Source organism: Acromyrmex echinatior, chromosome 3, assembly GCF_024713525.1.
Source record: "Acromyrmex echinatior isolate Ae372 chromosome 3, ASM2471352v2, whole genome shotgun sequence".
Classification (NCBI taxonomy): Eukaryota; Metazoa; Arthropoda; class Insecta; order Hymenoptera; family Formicidae; genus Acromyrmex; species Acromyrmex echinatior.
Window position 1 is genome coordinate 11,135,784 of NC_141854.1, and position 21,124 is coordinate 11,156,907.

The 21,124-nt window shown below is 28.0% G+C and overlaps 4 protein-coding genes across 5 annotated transcripts; 2 read left to right on the top strand and 2 right to left on the bottom strand.

The window, feature by feature from the left end:
* Position 1: 1 nt before the first annotated feature.
* On the bottom strand, positions 2-3,540 carry mRRF2 (mitochondrial ribosome recycling factor 2). Its single transcript, XM_011067985.2, has 5 exons — positions 3,369-3,540; positions 2,675-2,877; positions 788-2,559; positions 294-440; positions 2-223 (listed from the first exon to the last, which is right to left on the bottom strand). The coding sequence occupies exons 2-5, from the start codon at positions 2,823-2,825 to the stop codon at positions 62-64; spliced, it is 2,232 nt and encodes a 743-aa protein (XP_011066287.2). The 5' UTR covers positions 2,826-2,877; positions 3,369-3,540; the 3' UTR covers positions 2-61.
* A 12-nt stretch (positions 3,541-3,552) lies between these two features.
* On the top strand, positions 3,553-7,648 carry LOC105153244 (tax1-binding protein 3 homolog). The gene is made up of 3 exons (XM_011067975.2): positions 3,553-3,928; positions 4,871-4,999; positions 5,161-7,648. Exons 1-3 carry the CDS (start codon positions 3,872-3,874, stop codon positions 5,347-5,349), a joined length of 375 nt encoding a protein of 124 aa, XP_011066277.1. The 5' UTR covers positions 3,553-3,871; the 3' UTR covers positions 5,350-7,648.
* A 119-nt stretch (positions 7,649-7,767) lies between these two features.
* On the bottom strand, positions 7,768-15,895 carry retm (real-time). Of its 2 annotated transcripts, XM_087404818.1 has the most exons (17): positions 15,782-15,895; positions 15,583-15,696; positions 15,084-15,233; positions 14,733-14,864; positions 14,410-14,538; positions 14,166-14,269; positions 13,780-13,859; positions 13,389-13,691; positions 13,171-13,259; positions 12,966-13,103; positions 12,704-12,824; positions 12,505-12,629; positions 12,025-12,096; positions 10,999-11,245; positions 10,767-10,882; positions 9,922-10,064; positions 7,768-9,841 (listed from the first exon to the last, which is right to left on the bottom strand). In XM_087404818.1, exons 2-17 carry the CDS (start codon positions 15,643-15,645, stop codon positions 9,772-9,774), a joined length of 2,082 nt encoding a protein of 693 aa, XP_087260944.1. In that variant the 5' UTR covers positions 15,646-15,696; positions 15,782-15,895; the 3' UTR covers positions 7,768-9,771. The 2 variants fall into 2 exon arrangements, with proteins under 2 accessions (XP_087260944.1, XP_087260945.1); XM_087404819.1 differs by lacking the exon at positions 12,025-12,096 and having other exon boundaries at positions 15,583-15,849.
* A 1,017-nt stretch (positions 15,896-16,912) lies between these two features.
* Gint3 (GDI interacting protein 3) lies at positions 16,913-21,124 on the top strand. Its single transcript, XM_011068010.2, has 6 exons — positions 16,913-17,455; positions 17,649-17,800; positions 18,163-18,312; positions 18,439-18,841; positions 18,926-19,221; positions 19,306-21,124. Exons 2-6 carry the CDS (start codon positions 17,724-17,726, stop codon positions 19,691-19,693), a joined length of 1,314 nt encoding a protein of 437 aa, XP_011066312.2. The 5' UTR covers positions 16,913-17,455; positions 17,649-17,723; the 3' UTR covers positions 19,694-21,124.

A 21,124-nucleotide genomic window follows, 5' to 3' on the forward strand; every position in this document is an offset into this window, starting at 1 on the left:
CTTTCAGTAATATTATCTCTTTGTTTATTGCTTCTACTATTTAATAGAAGTAGTATTCATTTTAAAATCCTTTAATTTTTTCGATAGCTTGTTCTTCGTCGATAGAGGTCATTAGTTGATAGTGATTAAATTCCAATGAAAATGTTGCATTGCCTGATGTGATGATTCTCAATGTTGTTGAATATCCCAATAATTCCGATAATGGCGCAAGAGTTCTAATCACCTATGAAATGAGATACAAATTTAGTCACATTTTGTTAAACAATAATAAAATAATTATATAATTTATTTACTTTATTATTGCCACGCATATCAATTTCTTGTATTATTGCTCGTCTACGAGTAAGATCAGCATTAATACTCGATGAATATTCCTCTGGTGTAACGATTTCCAGTTGCATTATGGGTTCTAATAACATGCTATTTCCATCTTGTAATAACTGTGCACATATGAAAAAATTATTATTAAACATCCTATTAAATATAAAAAAAAATTAGTTTGTCTGCAAATTAAAAAATATAAAATCTCTGTATTTATTTAAATGCAATATAATAATGTGCTCTCTTTTTTATAATAATATAGTACGCAATGATTATATTAGGTATAGTAAAAAAAAATCCATTATTTTTCCAATAGATGGCTTTAGTAATCTGTATCACGCGTAGACATCTATTGGAAAAATAATGGATTTCTTTTTACTACACCTAATATATATATATAAAATCATGAACATCAAATAATATTATTGTAACTAATAGAATTTATTTGGAGATCATATATACCGACCTTTCGAATGCATTGTGAGGTAGCGGCAGAAATAATGGTATCTGAGGTACCGCGTGCTACTTCTAGCCAGTGGAGTTTGACGCCAACATTAATCACTGGACAACTTAATTTCACACCATGTAGCAATGCAGCGTTTACACCGTTTTTAATTGCGCTCATTACTCGTGGATGAATATGAGCGATATTCGAAGCATTATCTGAAGACTTGTCAAAAAGCAATTTTTCTTTTCCCTCATAATTAGGTATTAAAGACATAATGATAGTAACTTTATGGATCGTATGGCCCATCTTGTGCTCCATAGATAGCGTATCTTTAACAGCATCTTGAATCGTTTCCTTATAAGCGATTTGCAAGGGACCCAGATCCACATCAATATTATATTCTGTCCTGATTCTTTGCTTAATGATATCTATGTGCAACTCTCCCATCCCTCCGAGAACAATCTGTTCTGTCTCTGGATCGTTCTTCACATGCAGACTAGGATCCTCTCTCTGTAATTCCTGAAGAGCAGTCTCCAGGGCAGATTGTGTCGAAAGGGAGGGCGGTTCTATAGAACAGAAGAAAACTGGATCGAGCAAGTTTACTCCAGATGCAAAGAAGTTGTTCACATAGCCTAGCTGCTTCGGATCCTCCTTCAGCATAATCTGTTTAGCATGATTGGCTATGGATTGGCTTGTCGTTACTAGATCGCCTGTGATAGTACTCTTTAGTCCACTTACAGCCGCGATATTACCGTAACTCACTTCAGTTACCTCCTCGTAATTGTCGGCGCAAGCAATGTATAAACGAGTACACTGTTCGATTTGACCACGCGTTACATTATAGAGTTTTTGACCCTTTTTCATATTGCCAGAATAGATCCTGAAAAAAGTGATTGGTCCCCTTTGCTTGTCATGAACAATCTTGAAGACTCTGGCTGCTAAATTATTTTCAAAGCATCGATATGGATTCAATTGATATACATTCATAGGCGACGGTAAATAGAGAATGACGCTGTCCATTAAAGGCTGTACTCCAATATTCTTATAGGAACTTCCTAACATTATAGGCACACCTTTCCTACCTATAGTGACTCTACGTAAAGAATCGACCAACATTTGTGGCTGTATGTTATCCAGAGACTCTTGTTCTATAATAATATCTGCCAATTTGTCGTCTAAGCCTGACAGCTTATCGGTCAATAGTTGTCGCTGCTCACTGGCAATATTCCATAGTCTTGCATCTTCACTTTCAGTTATTTTTGTTTTTATTAAATGCATACCTTGATTTTTCTTATCGAATATTAACTTTTCCATAGTTATTATATCTATAATACCTTCTAAAACTCCTGCTTTCTCTACAGGGATTTGAACAGGTAGTGTTTCTACGTTTAATTTGGATTCAATAGACTGTAAACTCATATTAAAATCAGCGTCTGCCCTGTCCATTTTGTTAACATAAATTATCCGAGGTATATTATACCTGTCTGCTTGTCTGGAAACTGTTAATGTCTGGGCTTCCACACCAGCAGATCCATCTAGAATTACAATTGCACCATCTAATATATGTAAAGTCTGCTCGACTTCCATAGTAAAGTCAATATGACCAGGGGTGTCTATTAAATTGAAACGATAATCTTTCCAATTGAACGTGACTGCAGCTGAAGTGATTGTTATTCCACGCTGACGTTCCTGCTCCATATAATCGGTCACTGTGTTGCCATGATGAACTTCTCCCATGTTTCTGATGAGACCCGAATAGTATAACATCCTTTCAGTTGTGGTCGTTTTTCCTGAAGAAAAATATAGTTATTTGTATCTAAATATATCAAAATAAATCAAGTACGTTTAATTCACTATAATTAATAAAGTAATATTGCTAGAGTAATCAATCAGAATAATACTAACCAGCATCAATATGTGCCAGTATGCCGATGTTACGTATCTTTGTAGTTGCACACTCTTTATTTTTAGATGCCTCTGACAGAGAAGCATTCTTGTGTATATATCGCATGCGCAATTTACACCATGATGTCTTTAAGAAATTATGCTTCAGCATCTTTATAGGTAATTGTAAAATCTGGCAGTGCTTTCCTCACCACTGCCTGTTCCTATTGAACATAATATCATTCTTTTATTTTTCTCTTTTCTTTCAGACTAATTTATGCTTAACTTTTTGCTTTAGTCAAAAAAGATTCTTAATAAATTAAATTTTATTATAAAATATTTTAATGCTCTCTCTCTCTCTTTTTCTACTGGGTAATGAAAAAATTAAATATTTCTTTTTAATAAAAGATATTTATTCTTTTTTTCATTACTTCAAATACTTTATTAATACTTTATACGTAAACGATTGTTGTTTTATATTACAAAATTTGTCTTAAGCTTATTAGAATTATTATTTAAAGAAAAAAATATATAAAATACAATATATAGCATTATAACCTAAAAGTGTTTATTTCACATCGTATTGAAAAAACATATATATGCTAGGTTGAACATGGAATGGATTTGTTAGATGATTGAAAAGACATTGTATTTTCTTTCATTTTCATAAAATACTTTTATTCAACAAATATATAATTACATAAAAATTACGTACACTCGCGGCAACCTAATCAAACACTTCCTTCCGAGGTCTGTTTTCTGTAGCTGAACTAGTATACACTTTTGGAACTTGAAAGGAGATAGGTATATGTTTGTTGAAAGTGAGAAAGAGAATGCTAGTCTAGTGCAGGAACAGAAAACAGACCACTGGATGGATTTTGGAACGCATCGATTGCAGTGATTGCATGCGCATGATCATTCTTGCACTTTACGCATGGCTGTCAAGACGTTGAGTTCTGTTCGATGTAGATCTGCTTTGAGCGATCATCTGTTCGCGATCCGAGATTGACAAGAAGTCTTGCTGTTCCGACGTTTGTTAGCGGGGAAATTTCTCTTTATTTGAATCGCACATTGCGCAGTACATATTGTCGAGAAACGGGCCGTGGATTGGTTATTAGTCGTGATTAGTCGTGCGTCATCAGTCAGTTGAACTTGAGTGTCAGGGAGGGAATTTATTAAAAAGCAAAGAGCGCGTGGCAGAGCCCGAGTCACTTGATTATGTGCGCGAAAATGGCTTTTCAACATCAGCCGGGTACTGCGATGGAGTGCCTAAGTGTAGGGATACTGATTTTGTCTAAATTTTATCACATAGTTGTTCACGATACACGCCCTTTACTGTTAGGAAACTATAGTGGGTTGTCTTATTTCTATCTCACAATAATGTTCAGAATTTTTTTTATATAATACATATAATATTTTAATATAATATAATATAATATTAATAGATGTGCGAGATAGTAAAGGGCTGTGTTATAACAATGACGGAAATTTTTAACTGAAGTTTGAGTTGTATTATATTTAAAAAGTAGATTAAGTATTATAGTTTTGATATAAGGATGTTCCTTTGGAAAACTGTACTTAAAAAGAACGTATATATAAGTATTGCAATAATAGATCCTTTTTGAAAAATTAAAAATTGATTTCTAGACTTTTAAGATTAATAAATGGATAAATGAAGGATAATAAATAAGGGCCGATGAGTTGATTATGAGTTGGTTTTTCATATTAATGCTAATAAATATGTATTACAAGTTATTAAATATAAATTAATAAAGTCACAGATTTTAATCTTTAATATGGTAATCTTTAGTGTCAATCTTAAGTCAAATAATCAAAACGAAATAAAATGTAGACATTCAAATATTGATGCAAAAATTAAAAATTAATTTTCTTGAAACTGTTTGCAGAGTGTTAAAAATTGTGGTTTGACATATACTTACAATATTGATAGTTTTATAATTAATTGTTTAAATATCTATATAACTTTGTTTTGATTTATTTTACTTATTTACTGAAGGTAACCGCACATGTTGAATATCAAAAGGTTTGTGACTTTGTTATTAATTTATATTTATGTACATACTATCTTGTAATATACATTATCACGAAGATCAATTCGAATTATTACCCTTTTTATATATTTATAATTATGTATTATGTATATATACATATATATTGCATTATATATTTATGTGTACATTTATTGATTTGTTATAGATACCAATTACATTACACAAAGAAACAGAAATTAATGAAAACGGCGAAGAAGTAATGAAATGTGGATTTAAAATCGGTGGGGGTATTGATCAGGATTTTACAAAAAGTCCACAGGGTTATACAGATAATGTAAGATCATATTTTGTGTGTGTGTGTGTGCGCGCGTGCAGAAAATATAGCGTTATTATATAAATTATATAAAATTATTATATAAATTATATAAATTATATAAAATATACTATATGAAGATAACATAAAAAAGCTTATAGATATGAATCTCTCTTTTCTAGGGAATATATGTAACAGAAGTACATGACGGATCACCGGCGGCAAAAAGTGGTCTCAGAATGCATGACAAGATATTACAATGTAATGGATATGATTTTACAATGGTAACTCACAAGAAAGCAGTTTCTTATATAAGAAAGCATCCAGTATTAAATCTTTTAGTAGCTCGTAAAGGTGTTACCAGTACTTAAAAATGCCAAAAGAGATTTTTATATATTGTCAGATATTTATTTCATATTATACTTTGAGGAGATTTGCCTATCCGATGTATTTTTCTGCCAAATATTACAGTATGTATTAGCGACCTCTATCTATTAATTAATATGTAGAAATTATAGTTCAGAATATATAAGACAATGTTAAAGCATGGAACTGAAAAAGTTAAGGTTTTTTTTGAGGCCGAGACAAACAGATGTTATGCTTGATATCAGGATTGGGAAAGTTACTTGAAAATTTAACTCGTTATTGTTAAGCATTACTCATTGAACCATTGCGTTAGATAATATATGTGCAAAAATTTTAATTGATGCAATTTTGTGATATCGTTATTTTTTAGCAAAAAATTAAAGTTACTATTACTTGAATTATACATACCATTTGGTTTTATTTTTGAAAAATATTTATATAACACTTATTTTTTGAGGAGTGCGCGTGTATTTAATGTTTTTTTTTTAAAAGATAATTTCTAGCAACAACTTAATTGTTACCGTTACTCGTTCAGAAAAGTAATTCGTTACCGTTGCTCGTTACTTATTGGAAAAAGTAATTTGTTACTGTTATCGTTATCTCAAAAGTAGGGAGTCAATTTTCACATTTTAATGATCTTTTTCTTAGAATAACGTCCACTGATTAACCGGTTTAACAAAAAATATAGTGATTATGATTATATGATTAATAGTCAAATATATTATAATATTCCCTTTTTTAAAAATTTGCTTATATCAATACATATGTATTGTACAAAGTAACGATAGTAATTACATTATTTATTATTGTTATTAATGAAAAACGTAACGTCATTACAAATTCGTTATTAAAAAAATGATGGTAATGGCGTTACAAGTAACTTGTTATTTCCCAATCTTGTTTGATATTATTAGCATTTTTATGAAGAAGTTTAAAAAGAGAAATGCCAAAGTATAATAATGTTGCATTAAGTTATATATATCTTTGACTATAATTATATGGATATTCTTTCACCAAAAGAGTCCTGCCAAGAATTTGTATTACATACATCTTTCTTAATATTTTAGTCATGAAATTTAAATATACATATAATAATTTTATAATTTTATAGTCAAAGATATACATAATAGCCACAATATCAATTTTTTATATACTCCATTTGATATATTCTAAGTCCAGTGAAAACAGAATTGATATTTGCGAGAAAAGATATTACAAAATTTCAAAAAAGCTTCCATTTACAAATATTATTTTATATGAATTATTCTCTTTAAAATATAATATTTTGTTATAAGTCTTTGTATAATACAATTCAAGTATAATTATTAATTATTTTGATATACTTCTTATATCATTTTTAAAATCATTGTGATATAGTAATCACAGTAATCTTTTTTATAATGTCTAAAATCGAAGATTAAAAAATGGAGAAAACATTCCAAACCATCTCCCAGATATTTACATATATAATATTACATTATTTGAATTATTAATTTATCATTATAAATTTGTTTATTATAAATTTGTTTGTAAGATTGTTCTGCATTATCTTTTATTCAATATAGTGTTTATTAAGAAACATGATGAGTATATCTTATAAAAAGTGATGAAGATAATATATTTGTAATTTTTTTTATTTTTTTATAAGAATGAAAAAAAAGTATAATTTATTATAATAATATATTATTATGTATACACATTGTTTATATCTCAAATAGATCATTTATTCATTCAATAGGTCATATTAAATATGAATATGTTGAAAAAAAATTTAAATATTAAGATTTTCTGATTTACAAAAAAATATATATATATATATACTTACTGTATTACATTTTTAATCTTTTTAAACAAATAGTCACGTTGCAAAAAGACGTAACGCTGTATGCACGCGGGTAAATAGAAATACGATTTTTGTACAATTTTTGTACTTCGTCTCTTTGTTTTTATACGAAGAGCGAATTTTTTACGTATTTAATAACTTTTAATATGCAATAATTTTATATTTTATCTCTTCTTAAGATGGATTGAAAAATATAAGAGTTCCTGCATGATATATGTAAGGATATATATATAGCTCTGGGAAATGTATACTACATGTGTATGCTTTTGGGAATATATACTACATGTGTATATGTATATCCTAGTCTAGTAATGTCGAACAATTTCACACATATATTACTCTGTATACAATGAACGCGTAAATGTACGATTGCGAAGTATATATACTCTCCATAGAATTATAGACTCTATATGAATTATAGAAGTGTTATAAAAAAACTACAAAGAAATTGTTAAACTATATTTATTGTTACTTTCTTTATCCTGATTCAGGAAAATTCCCTAGTATGTATCACATTTATTACTGCTTATAAAATATTAAAATTTGAAAGCGGGTTTTTTATTCAATTATAATCCTTGAATAAATCTGTTTGAACTTTATTGCCTTCAACGTTGTATGTGATGACAATAGAAATAACAGTACTACTAGCTACGTCGCTACATTATGTGACATTTCAAATTAGTGACATACATAATTTTTCTCTTACTTTGAGACAATGTTTCTGAGTTGCTACATAGTTTCTAGTCGTAAAGAAGACACAAATTGCACTATGGAATAGTAATAAATTCTATCAATTTTTCCTGTCTATTATTAAAACAATAAGTTGTATATTCATACAGTTTACATCTTATTTCTTCACGTAGTAATCTATTACACGTTTTACGTATACTAGTTATACTACATTTTAAAATAACTAATTATATCTTACAGTGATAAACGATAAACGTGATATCTTTAACTATTTAACAATTATTGGCCGGCCATATAATTTCATTTCGCTATATATATCCTAGTAAAAACACATCTGTGTTCATTCTAAAAATCTGCATTTGAAAAATATGTTTTCTCACTTGAACTATTAGTTGTAATCAACAATCAAGACATAATTTGTTAAGAAGACACATAGAAAGATGTTTCTATTTATTGATATAATGAATTGATAATAGAATTTGTGTTCTCACAAATTATGTCTTTTGATGATTAAAGATAATTTCTTACACGAAAGCTTTTTCAGCTTATATTTCCGTATAATATTTGCCATCGAAAGTATGAGCATTCTTAACATTATTTCTATATTATGCATTGTAATTGACTATAATTATTTATAATTTATATATTTCGAGTATTCTGCATTTTAGAATTAATTAATCGTTATTAATTTACATATCATTACGTTAACTTATTAGATAATTTATACCGTTACATCTAAAATTAAGGACTCTTGTTTGTAGACTACCAGAAAATGAACAATAACAGATTTATTAAAATATTATATTACTGCCAAAACATTCATATATTTAATAAATAAATTATATTCTGTATACAATTATATTGTTATCTCAAAACTAGTTTTCTTCCACTTTCATTTATGATAAAATTTGTTTTATTGTACTGAAAATATTTTTTATTAGTTTTTTACATTTATTTTGGCACATAATAAATTATTAAATATATTATGTTCTTATTAATTTTTGAGTAGCTTTATTTGAAACTATAGTTACTGCTGATGTTTAATTTGAACAAGATATCAATAATAAATTAACATATTCTAAACTATAATTCTTCTTATCAATTATCAAATTAGAGAATTTGTTATTACATGATTATTAATCTTCTTGCATAATATGTTTTGTGAAAGTATGTAAAAAATGATATAAATATAGCATAATGTGTTCTATCTCTCAACAGTGGAATGTAATGGGATTTCACTACAATATATAAAATTACTATAATGCTATAAAAATTAGCTTAATGCTTATGCATTTTTCTTTAAGACAAAATTTTAGTAAAATGTAAGTTTATGAGGGAAGAACATTTTTGTTACCCGTGTTCTTTATGTAAATATATGTATATAAATTAATATTAAATCACAATTCATTTGCACAATTTGGATTATCGTCCACTTTGGAGCTTGAAACTATAATATGCTCTTGCAGTGAGTTTTCTACTGTTTATATTACAATATAATCTCTAAAATGTACATATGATTCTATTCTGAGTATTAAATTTCATCTAATTTATTTTTATATGAAAAAATAAAGTTTAAATATATTAGACAACATTATTATATACTGTATTATTGCTTAACAACTATATATATATAACATGATAACATCGGTTATGTAGTTAGTTGGAAATGAGTATTTTAGGCTTAAGATTTGAAACAATATTGAATTGTTTATGAATAAAGAGAGAAGCTTTACCGTGTCAACAAAATTAAAATATCAGACTAAAATATGAATTGTATTTTAGCTTCGTTAAACATAAATGAGATTCGTGTTTATACAACACATATTACTAAAATATTACGATTGAAATTTGTTTTTCATGTCTCCTGCAATTCAACATTTGTATTCATTGCTTTTCATCTGGATAAAGATGAACTAGCCTCTGACTTTCCGCTTATGGCTGACTGTAAACTCATCATTGAACCTCTAAAGGAAGCCAAAAAAAGTACCATTATAATATTATTCTACGTAAAAATAAAAATATACACCTTATATGTAATAAGTACCTGTAATGTGCAGCTGGTAATGTTTCATAAAAGTACGTAAGTTGAGCCTTATGAGAGCTAATGGATGGAAGAAATTCGACTTGGTCTTCTTGATTTTGCCATTGTAATACATAAGTACCTGTATCCTGCATGATATGAGTACCCTATAATATAAAAAGAATTAATAATTTCATATAAGCAATAATTATGTAATTATAATTATAAATATATACAAAATAATCGTATACAATTATTCGTAAAAATAGATAAGTTATGAGAAAATAATATAGTATATTTAATTTTATATTATTATAAATATATTTATTTAAATTCTTTAACACAGAAGAAACAATAAATTACAATTTAAATCATATTTATACAATTTATACAATTTAAATCAGTTTAATATAATAATAAATTACAGTTCAATACACAAAAGAATTAATTATTATATTAAAAATATATTTGTGTGCCTTGTTCAATTTGCAACTGATATGTCGCTTATTTGCTACTATACAACTCAACAATGACTCAAAAACAAAATTTTCCAGAAAATTAATTTTAATATTTATTTCCAAATTGTTAAAATTTTGTGACGTTGATTTTTAAGTGTAATTTAAATATAACGATTGTAAAAGAATAAAAGTTCTTTTGAAGTATATTCTTTTTTTAAGTTTCCATTCTTTTCTGTAAGTAAAGTTAAAAAAATAACAGTTTTGAGTTAAATAGTTATTGTAAGTTCATATGGTTATTGTAACAAATGAGCGAAGTGTGGATATAAAAATATTAAAAATATTGACTTTATCAAATATATAAAATACACTAAATACAATATCAAAAATATAATGCAATACATGAATACATACTTGGATGCTTTCACCATCATGACAAATTATGCTATGTTCGACTTTAATATAATTATCTTTCAATTCTTTTGCAGCAACGATTTCATGATCACCCCCTATTGCGAGCTCTGGAAGTTCTATAAAATAATTATTGCTTGTAAACTGTACATATTGTATTGTTAATTTTAATTAAAAAATGTTATGTTTGTTTCATCATAACACTGTTCCTATTACTGTTAATATTAAAATATACCTGAAATAGCACCATTTTCACTGTTTCGAGATTTGTGAAGCACTGTAAATATTATATTATGACGCATTACATCGAAATCCCACGTCAGGACAGCACCCGGATCATCCGATTCTATGAATACATGATGAGTTTGACCACGGCTCAAGCTAATAGAGTGATATAGACTATGCTCATGTTCGCCGGTGGTACCCTCCAAATCCATTCTGTATAAGTTTTTCGGTACTACTCCACCTTCCATTACGTATGTCTGATAAAAAGAGAATAATTTTAGACATATATTTAATTGTATTTGTTTAGATTGCTTATATAATCTTAAAGATATTTAAAATTTAAGATTTTATGAAGATTAATAGCTAATTAAATTTCAGATATTTAATAGCTTTCGTGAATTATTCATTGACTAATGAATTGTAAGTAATTTAATTTATGTTTCATTGACTAACGAATTGTATGTAATTTAATTTTATGTTTCATTGATAGATTTCATTGATAGCTTTGAGCTTAGTTTGTGTAAAATACTCTGAAATTTAACTAGCAAGAATACGCAAAATTACTTCACTTTTTGTGCACGCAGTGTTAATCTATATTTCCGAATTAGTGCTTAAACTTGCGTGCATTATATGTATAAGTACATGATTTTGATCATATCTCAAAACTATATATTTGATAATACACAGATAAATGTTTCAATGTACACTATAAAATTCCTGTATTTTATATATATATGAATAACAAAATTATGACGACATAGATGATTTACATAAAATTGTTTTCTCTCAAACGTGGATGATTACAGATAAAAACATACGAACATGACACACGGACAATGCCTATGTATCTAGCAACTGATGATATTACACAACAATTTTCTGATCAATTTCTTTGATATTTCTAATATATAATGATATACACAATGTGCATTTTTTAATAACTATAAAAACGTCACATATTTCTTCACTAAAGCCAGTTAGCTGCAGAAAAAATTTCTACAACATATTTAACATAATTTTTGTATCGTTTTCTTACGCTGTTCACAGTTGCGTCGAAAATGTAAAATCTTCGAGGTACCATATTATAGACTTCGCATATATTCATTTCCTAGTATTCAACACGTATACAAAAAATATATTACTCCAACGTAAATGAATATAAAAAACGGAACTATTGTTTTTTTTCCAAAGGAAAAAGATAATTAGAAATTTCATAAACTATTACATAAAATATATCAAAAACTCATTAAAAAAATTATTATAATCCTTTAATGATATATCATAAATCCTTTAATGATATATTATAAAATAATACATTGTATACTTTTTAAGAAAATATGATCAAAATAAGTTATTAATAATATATAGAAATAAATATACATATTACATAAAATCTGTTAAATGTTTTTTATATTAATATAAAGACATTCATAACTATTCGTAATTATATATTAAATATTCATGTTAATAAGTGCGATATTTGCAACATTTAATATTATTAATATTATTGTCTTACCTCTGAGGAACCACCGAGGAAATCAGGAATAAATTCTTGATTAATGTATTCACTAAGACCACCGGGTCCTTGTTCTTGGTAGTCTGTACCACAATAAAAAATAAACTTTTTCCTAGTATTTTCATCTGTAATTTTGATGACATGATTAGAAAAACGTTACATTATATAATTAAATTAAGTTAATTTAAAAAATTCTTACTTATAAAAGTGCTGATAAGTGTCCACAAAATAGGGAAACATCTGGGAGCACGCATGATTAGAACCCTTCCCATTGTTTCTGGATAATTTGCTTCAACTATTTCTATTATTCTCAATAATGCCTGAAGCAAAAATTAAACAAATATAAAATTATTAGAGTTAACAATACAACAATTTATATCGGTATATCAAGGAATTATAGTTATAAATATTTATTTTATTTAAAATTTTTATTTCATTTATGTTATCTAAAATAATCATACTTTTATTCCAGGTCTCCATAAATGTCGCATATTTAAACCTTCTAAATCTATTAATAATGTCCATTGAGAGACCGGATGATCCCAAACAGTAGTAGCTTCTTCCATCAAGTGCAGTCCTTCTTCACAGATATGTAAAGCCTATAGAAAAATAAGATATTATTAAATCACTTCGAAAAATTTTCAATTTTAAAACATTTTAACTTACTAATAATAATAATTCATCTTCCCCAATAGATTTAAGTAGACCTTTAACATCCATTTGACCCAGCCTTAAGATATATAAAGGTCGTCCGTCTATATCAAAGAATATATAAATAGAAGATGTGATACGTCAGATATTCTTTTATATACTGACTCATTATTCTTCATACCGTAACTTAGGATAGCATGACATTTGCAGCAAGTTTATTATAGATCGATTACCTTTATCAAAGTGATGCCAGCCACCAGGAAAGTAATCTTTAATCACTTGTGGCATTTCATATTCATCTAGAAGTTTATCGATCTGATGCTTCTTTCTCCAATGTAAGGATTGTGTTAACATTTCTCTAGCCTTTTCAACAGAGAATTCCGTGGCCCTTAAGAACCGTAGAAGCGTTGCATAACCTGGTACGGAACTACCCCTTAATTCTTCAATGCTATGTCTAAGTTGCACTAATTTGCTTTCCTGAAGCATATCTAGTTTTCCTAAGTATCTCTCTATATAATCCGACGACAGTTGCATTTCTATAATTAAAGAAAACAAACATAAAATGAACTACTCATTACGTGTAACTATTATAGCAAAATAATATGTATCAAAAAGGTAATATACCTCTGTTGCTAGGCAGTTTATTGTCGGTATTACATAATTCTTTTTCGCTATATAACTCACTATTTTCGTCCACATTTTTCCTATATAAAAAAAGTAACCATTGCAGACCGAAAATATTGTTCAATATAAATTGTTAGTATGAATTTAGGTAAAATGTGTTAAATGTTTAAGGCTGGAAATTAAAATTGTAAGACGTTACAATTAAGGTTTTAAATATTATTTTACAGAAACAATCACTTGTATACGTGTGAGTGTGTATATGTGCTCTTGATGTCTGAAGTGCTCGTCCATCATGATGTTCCCTTACAAGCAACGTGAAATTTATGCAATTAAAATGTACAAAGAGTCTCTAATGCATTACATTTAATTTAATGCACTATACTTACTTTTCTTCTTCAGAAGATCTTTTCTGTGGATCTTCCCAAGGAGCAACATAGGTAATACCTTCTTCTTTCAATTTATTTATGAAATATTCGATAATTTCTTTACCCTATAATTAAATATGTAATTACATTTTATGAAATAAAAAAATTTTAATTTCTATTTTATTATAACTATCATATCTTATTATTTTAAAAATAGATATGATACAGTAATTATTATATATTATATATTATTATTATATATTACCTTAGCAATATTTTGTGCATATTGCTTCATCGCTAACTTTTCCATTGAGTTTTCAAAACCAAAAAAGTTTTTAATATCTAAACTTGCAGTTTGCTCGAAGCAAGTCCAGTCTGGATTTTCAGGATGAATCTAAAAATATGTGTGTGCAAACAATGATATTAGACAATACAATTATTATATGTAATTAGAAAATATTTTAGATACAGTATTTCTAATATAAAGTAAAAATTTATAAAGATACAATAAATTAAATTTATTATGATTATTACATATTTTTTAATAATAAATATTTAATTAATTTATAATAAATATATAATACTTACAAAATATTTACATTTTTCAATAACAGTTACTCTAGTGGCAAAGCTTTCATTGTATGCTTCTATTTCTAAAACATTATTGCGCCTATTTAAAACATTCCTTTGAATAAAGTATACAAAATCCACACCAATTATCTGAAATAAATTACTAATTAATGAATATAGGATTTATATCAATAAGAAATTATTTTAGTTCTCTAAGAAATATTTTTACAGCTACTATATTATTTTCTAAAAAAAATTATGAAATCTAATATTGGAAATAAAAGATGTTTTAGATCTATCAAACTAAGTAGATAGAATAAATATGTATGACAATGTAACTTTTTTATACACATATATATATAAACAAACCTTTTTTAAGATATATGGTGCTTCAACATTTAATTTACATCGCCTTTCTGTGGTTCTAACAGCACCATCCTCGCTCTCCTCATCTAACATAACTTCACATCCAATAAAAACTGGTATCTGTGGACATGTTGGAAACCTACGCTCATATGCCTGTAAAAAAGAGAATAAGATTTTTTAAATGTCTTTTTACTTGCTCAGTGCATCATATTATAATTGAAATAACTCGTAGAATACTTGATAAGCAAAAAGATTTATATCAAAGACAAAAAATTTATATGCAATCGAAATTTAAAAAAATTGAGAGAGGAGGAAAAAAGAGAGAGGGACATTTAAAAGATAGTTGATGCTTCCGTATAGTTCAATATAGGTATTCGCAGCGAGAAATCATTTATTGGATTTTCTGGGATATGACATATGTTCTGTGAAGGACATAGGAGCACGAAATGCAATAAATATTATATGACAGTTAAGTTTGAAGGCCACATAGCATTAAACACACCATCATGACAAGAGCGAAAGGATGCTTGTAAACTCGCACAGGCGATTGGTATTGCTGAACCATGATTGTTGGTTCCCCTCACGTGTTCAAATCTACTCCGATAACGCACGAGACCTATGATAATTCAATCACAGTATAGATATATACAGTGTAGTCATTACAGATAATCAATTGGTAGACGGAAGCAGATGGAACTCACAGCGCTCTCACAAAAGCACTGTCACTATTCAGCGAGGACTAGATGGAACAGAAGCTCGCGGACCCGTTGCACTTTGTGGTAGTGATTTCCAGCGCCATCTTGAATCCGATACTGTAACTTAAGTAATATAGTCATCAATTATGAAGAACATTTGCAGATGTTACTCATTTCGATGAGTTTTGGAATGCCGACAATCTTAAGCTATAACTAAACATTGATTAATTTAACCAGAGGTTAATTTATAGACTTAATTTAATCTACTTGACTCTTTTTTTTTCATTATAGTTATATGGTCTCGTATTATAAATTATGATATAAAATATTACTGCAGTTTATTTTATTTAGTTTCTTTATTTTTAAACTATAAATATACATGTTAATTATAATTATAATAGTCTTATATAGATATTATAGATTGTACACATTTTATGCTTTATAGGCAATATATATTTTAATTGTATATTTGTATATTTAAAAATTTCTCAACTCAGTAAACACAATATAATGACTGACATTACTGGGAATGACATACAATATTCTTCATTTATTGCTGTTACGTGATAAAAATAATTACAAATGTCATAAATGTTTGCAGAATTATAACTTCCTTGAAATAATTTAAGACTTTTAATGTTCCTAAGATTTTTTGTTGTATTGAGTTATCGCGGATTAAAATAAAAGAAGCATTAACTTTGATTGCTCATATAAATTCCGTTAAAAATCATCGTACTTACCTCTTATCGAAATTCAAATAAGAGATTCTTAAAGTTTAAATTTTACTCTAGAATGGTACAATTGCCAACACGTAAACATTATATATATCGAAGTAGTGCTACGAATAACTTTTGCTCCATCCCAGTATATATTATATATTGCAATAAAAATAATATAATAGAAAAATCCTTATAAGTAATATTTTTGAAATATCAAAATATTTTTATAAATCGCTAACTTAATTGTCATATATTGTATAATATACGCACACAAAAATACGAATATTGTTTTAGACCTAAATATTTGGGAATATATAGAATAAATGTGAAATAGAGTCGAAGTAATAAACTCTAACATGGCTTCGAAATCTTTTCTCTTCGATCGATCTCACAATTTTCGCGCATTCCAAAACTCATCAAGAAAGACATATCGCAATCTTTTGTGGCCTATCGGTGTCATGATCGGTGTGATGATTGGAAATTTGCATGGCTTGCCATATCATTTAATATTTTGTGAATCGTGCTACAGTTGTTTTTTGTCGCGATCTACAATCAGCTGCGATAGAATTTTGATAAGCTCGAGATTGATTTGAGTGCAAGTGATAATTTCGATACTAGGGAAAAGATTTTCTCCCTCATGTGATGAGCAGCGCATGTGAGGATTCGTGTCCTTGGACGAACTATTTGTCGGAGGCGATCAATAAATACGTGCTCAACCTGTTTTCATTTCTGTCGACATTCGGTCTAACCTTTAATTTTGGCGACATCGTCATCATTGATGACGAGACGTCGTTGAAGCTCCGCGAATTCCTCCACGAATTGATAGCGTTGCTGTCATTTGACGATTTTCAGTTACAACTGCTCAAAGTCTTCCTGTTGACATTTCTAAGCAGCGTGGCGTTGATATTTGTTGCTTGGTACATTTATGGCTCCAGAATTACGGAGCAGTTCATGAAAACAGGTAAGATCGCGTGAACGCTTTTCCCTTTTGCGCGTAATTATAAAAATCATTATTGTGTAAAAGATATCAACATCTGTATCTTTTCGTCATCCTAATATTGCGTTTATATAAATATATAAATGATAAAAATATTGTAATTTAATGGCGATAATTTTTACACAAATTAACAATTAACAAGTATTTTATCTTTTAGGCGCTGCTGAAGATTGTAATTCATCAACTGAGTAATATATTAGATATTTAACTACTATTGGACTTTATAACAAACATGGCTGATAAAATCAAGTCTTTTTTTCAAAAAAAGAAAACAAATGCAAAATTTATGAAAGCGGGAAAAGGATACAAGTAATTGCAAATAATAATAATATAAATCGAAAGGCATGATACAACAGTAAACTGCTAACTTACTTATTTTGTAAAAACGGAGTAAATGGGCTCTAAAATTAAAGTAATATGAAAAGTATTATATTACTTGATCAAAAGATCAAAACCGAGGTTCGGAACACGTTTGTATTTTCTATTAATATAAATCCTACATACTTTATAGCTTTTATTTTTTAATTTATTTTTAATTTTAGAGTTTATTACTTGGTTTTTACAAAATGTGTATTAGCTTACTGTTGCAACGAGCTTTCAATTATTGATATAAATTTAGCAATAACAAAGTAATTAATAACATCTAATCGCACCGTTTTCAATTTATATAGATTAACGGAGTCTACCAGTACTATATGTTCTTCAACAGAGCCTAAAGAACCAACGAGGAGGGCGGAGCCTACAGAGGAAGCTAAAATAGCAGGTCAAGCTGCCTTAGCAAGATTAGAAGCAAAGAAAAATGACAAACCAAGATTTAATACGTGTGTAATATTTAAGATTATTTTTAATTAATTATTATACACATGTTTACATATTATTATTTAATTTTAGCAAGATTATTAGAATTTTTATCGTGTCAATCTGATTAATATTATGATTATTTATAGATCATATGCTGCCATTCAAGCTCGTGTTAAACGTGAATTGGATTTAGAAAGAAAAGCAGCACAGCAAAGTTTACAACAGACGGAAGATATACCATTAAAAGAGAAGAAAATTGTAGATCCATCTATTTTTGCAGTTACTGATGTGTTCTTCCGTTGTCCATATTTATCTGATGAAATATTGTCGCGGGACGAATGGAAAAAGAAAATAAGAGAATTTCTATATGAACAATTAATGGGAGAAGAAGCAGGACTAACAGCATGTCTAATTATTCAAAGTTGCAATTCCGGAAAAGAGAAGATCGAAAGTTGTGTAGAAACACTTGGCAAATATTTGGACAATATTATTAATAATCCGAACGTTGAGAAATATTGGAAAATCAGAATGTGTAACAAAATATTCCAAGTAATATTGTCTCTTTTTAATAATTTATTAAAAATAATTTTAATTTTTAAAATAGCTTACATATAATGACCTATATTTTTATAGGAAAAAGTTTTGCCTATTGAAGGAACATTGGATTTCTTAAAAGCAGCTGGTTTTGAACAGCAAAAGTTATTGCATAATGAGAACGAAGAAGACTTTTTAGTATGGAGTCCTAATAATTGTAACATTGAAAATCTCACGATGTTAAATGAAGCATTAAGATCTGCTGAACCCATTCCTATTGAGTTAGACAGGAATTTACAAGTATTAATGCCTAGTCAAGCTCGTGTGAGAAATGAATTGCCACCCAGCTTCTTTACGATAAGTCCAGAAGAAATAAAAAAAGAACAACAGCTGCGGTAAGTTCATGTAATATATTAGATGGCAGAATCTTTCGGAATATCTAGATAATATAAATAAATGAAAACATTTATTATTATTAGGACGGAAGCTGTAGAAAGAAACCAAATGTTAAGAACAAAGGCTATGAGAGAGAAGGATGAGCAGCGTGTACTTAGAAGATATAAATTTGCTGTACTTCGGATTAAATTTCCAGACGGAATAATATTGCAAGGTACTTTCTCGGTACACGAAAAGTTCCAGAATGTAACCGAGTTTGTTGCTGAAAATTTAATTGACGATAAAGTGCCCTTTTTGCTGATAACACCAGATGGAATTAAATTAATAGAAGAATGTCATGGAAAGACACTCCTAGAATTACGATTAATTCCTACAGCTATAATAGAATTCTCCTGGAATGTAACCGAGAAAGAAAGTATGCCTAAGAGATATTTGAAAGAAGATGTGCTTTCTTATATACAAACAGTCTGAAAATAATATATTCTGGTACAGATATAACAATTCAAAATGCTTTTTTAAAAAATATTTTCTTAATATTTTTAGCATTATTGTCACAATTTTCTGGTCATTCCAATTTTTGGAGACTTTTTTTCTGACATTGCATCTATTCTTCGTACACTGTTAGATATCAAAAGAGCAATGAGAACCCAATCTCTTGAGTCTAACATTTTGTTATTTTTAACTTCCATGTGTATCCAAATGTAATTCATTTTTGTTTTAATGTAAACTACATACATTAATGTGTACATACATTAATGTATGCATTCAGCATTAAATAATTTGAATCAAGTTTAATATATTTTCTTGAGATAACTTAATTAACTGTATATTAACTATTTAATTAAATTAATGACATATTAACAAGGAGCAATGATGACTTATAGAAAATAATAGAGAAAAAATAATTCAAATTGGGTATAATTTGATATTATGAATTTAACAGTGTACATTATTATTTATATCAAAACCCCAATTGTGTAAGAAAAGTAATCAAAGTATGTTGATTAGGTTTTTAATATGAATAAATTTATTATTATCGAAGTATGTACATTTATCAATTCCATTATTTATAATATAAATAAATGTAAAGAAAAAAATGCAATTTTACTATATTTTTCAATTTTATTGATATAATATATGTACGTAAATAAGCATTAATAATATTTATCTAATCTTACATATCTTATGATACATATTTTTTTTGCTATCATATTTATTTAAAATAATCATGTTGCATATCTAATTGGAGACTATATGGTTGTATAAATATGTATAATATAAATATGTATTAATTCATGCATGGAACAAAGTTGATTATAATATAATAATAGCAATTATATACATAATGGCAATTGCTGCGTTTAGCAAAAAAACTAATTAGTTAGCGCTTAGTAATTGATTCCTACACTTAGATCCGAAGAACTAAAGACAAGAAGCAATTATATTAAAGAATCACACTAAGCGCTAACTGATTAGTTTTCTCTGCTGAACGTAGCCATTGTAGATAATATCAAGACTCGGATTTTACGTTCAAATTTTGCAATTGTTTATGTTTATTTCCTATCACATCCATATCTCATCCACATTGTAGTATGTTTTGCGCCTTCAGATTTGTACAAACATAGCACGAAGTACGAAGCGTTGCCTGCTCTCAGGGAAACCGGTTATTCGTGATTCGCAGACAATTTTGCGTCTCTTAGTAATTACTTAAAACCAGTTTGTAGGTATCACTTACATCGCCCCCAATAGTATTTATAGACATGTGCGTACGTGAAATGAAGATTCCTCTCAATTCTTCTCATAACGGTATTATAAAGTAGTGTATAAACAGTAGTGTGTAAACAGTAATGTGCGTATGTACGTTTCGATTCTCGCAGAAATAAAGTTTACTTTCTTTATATA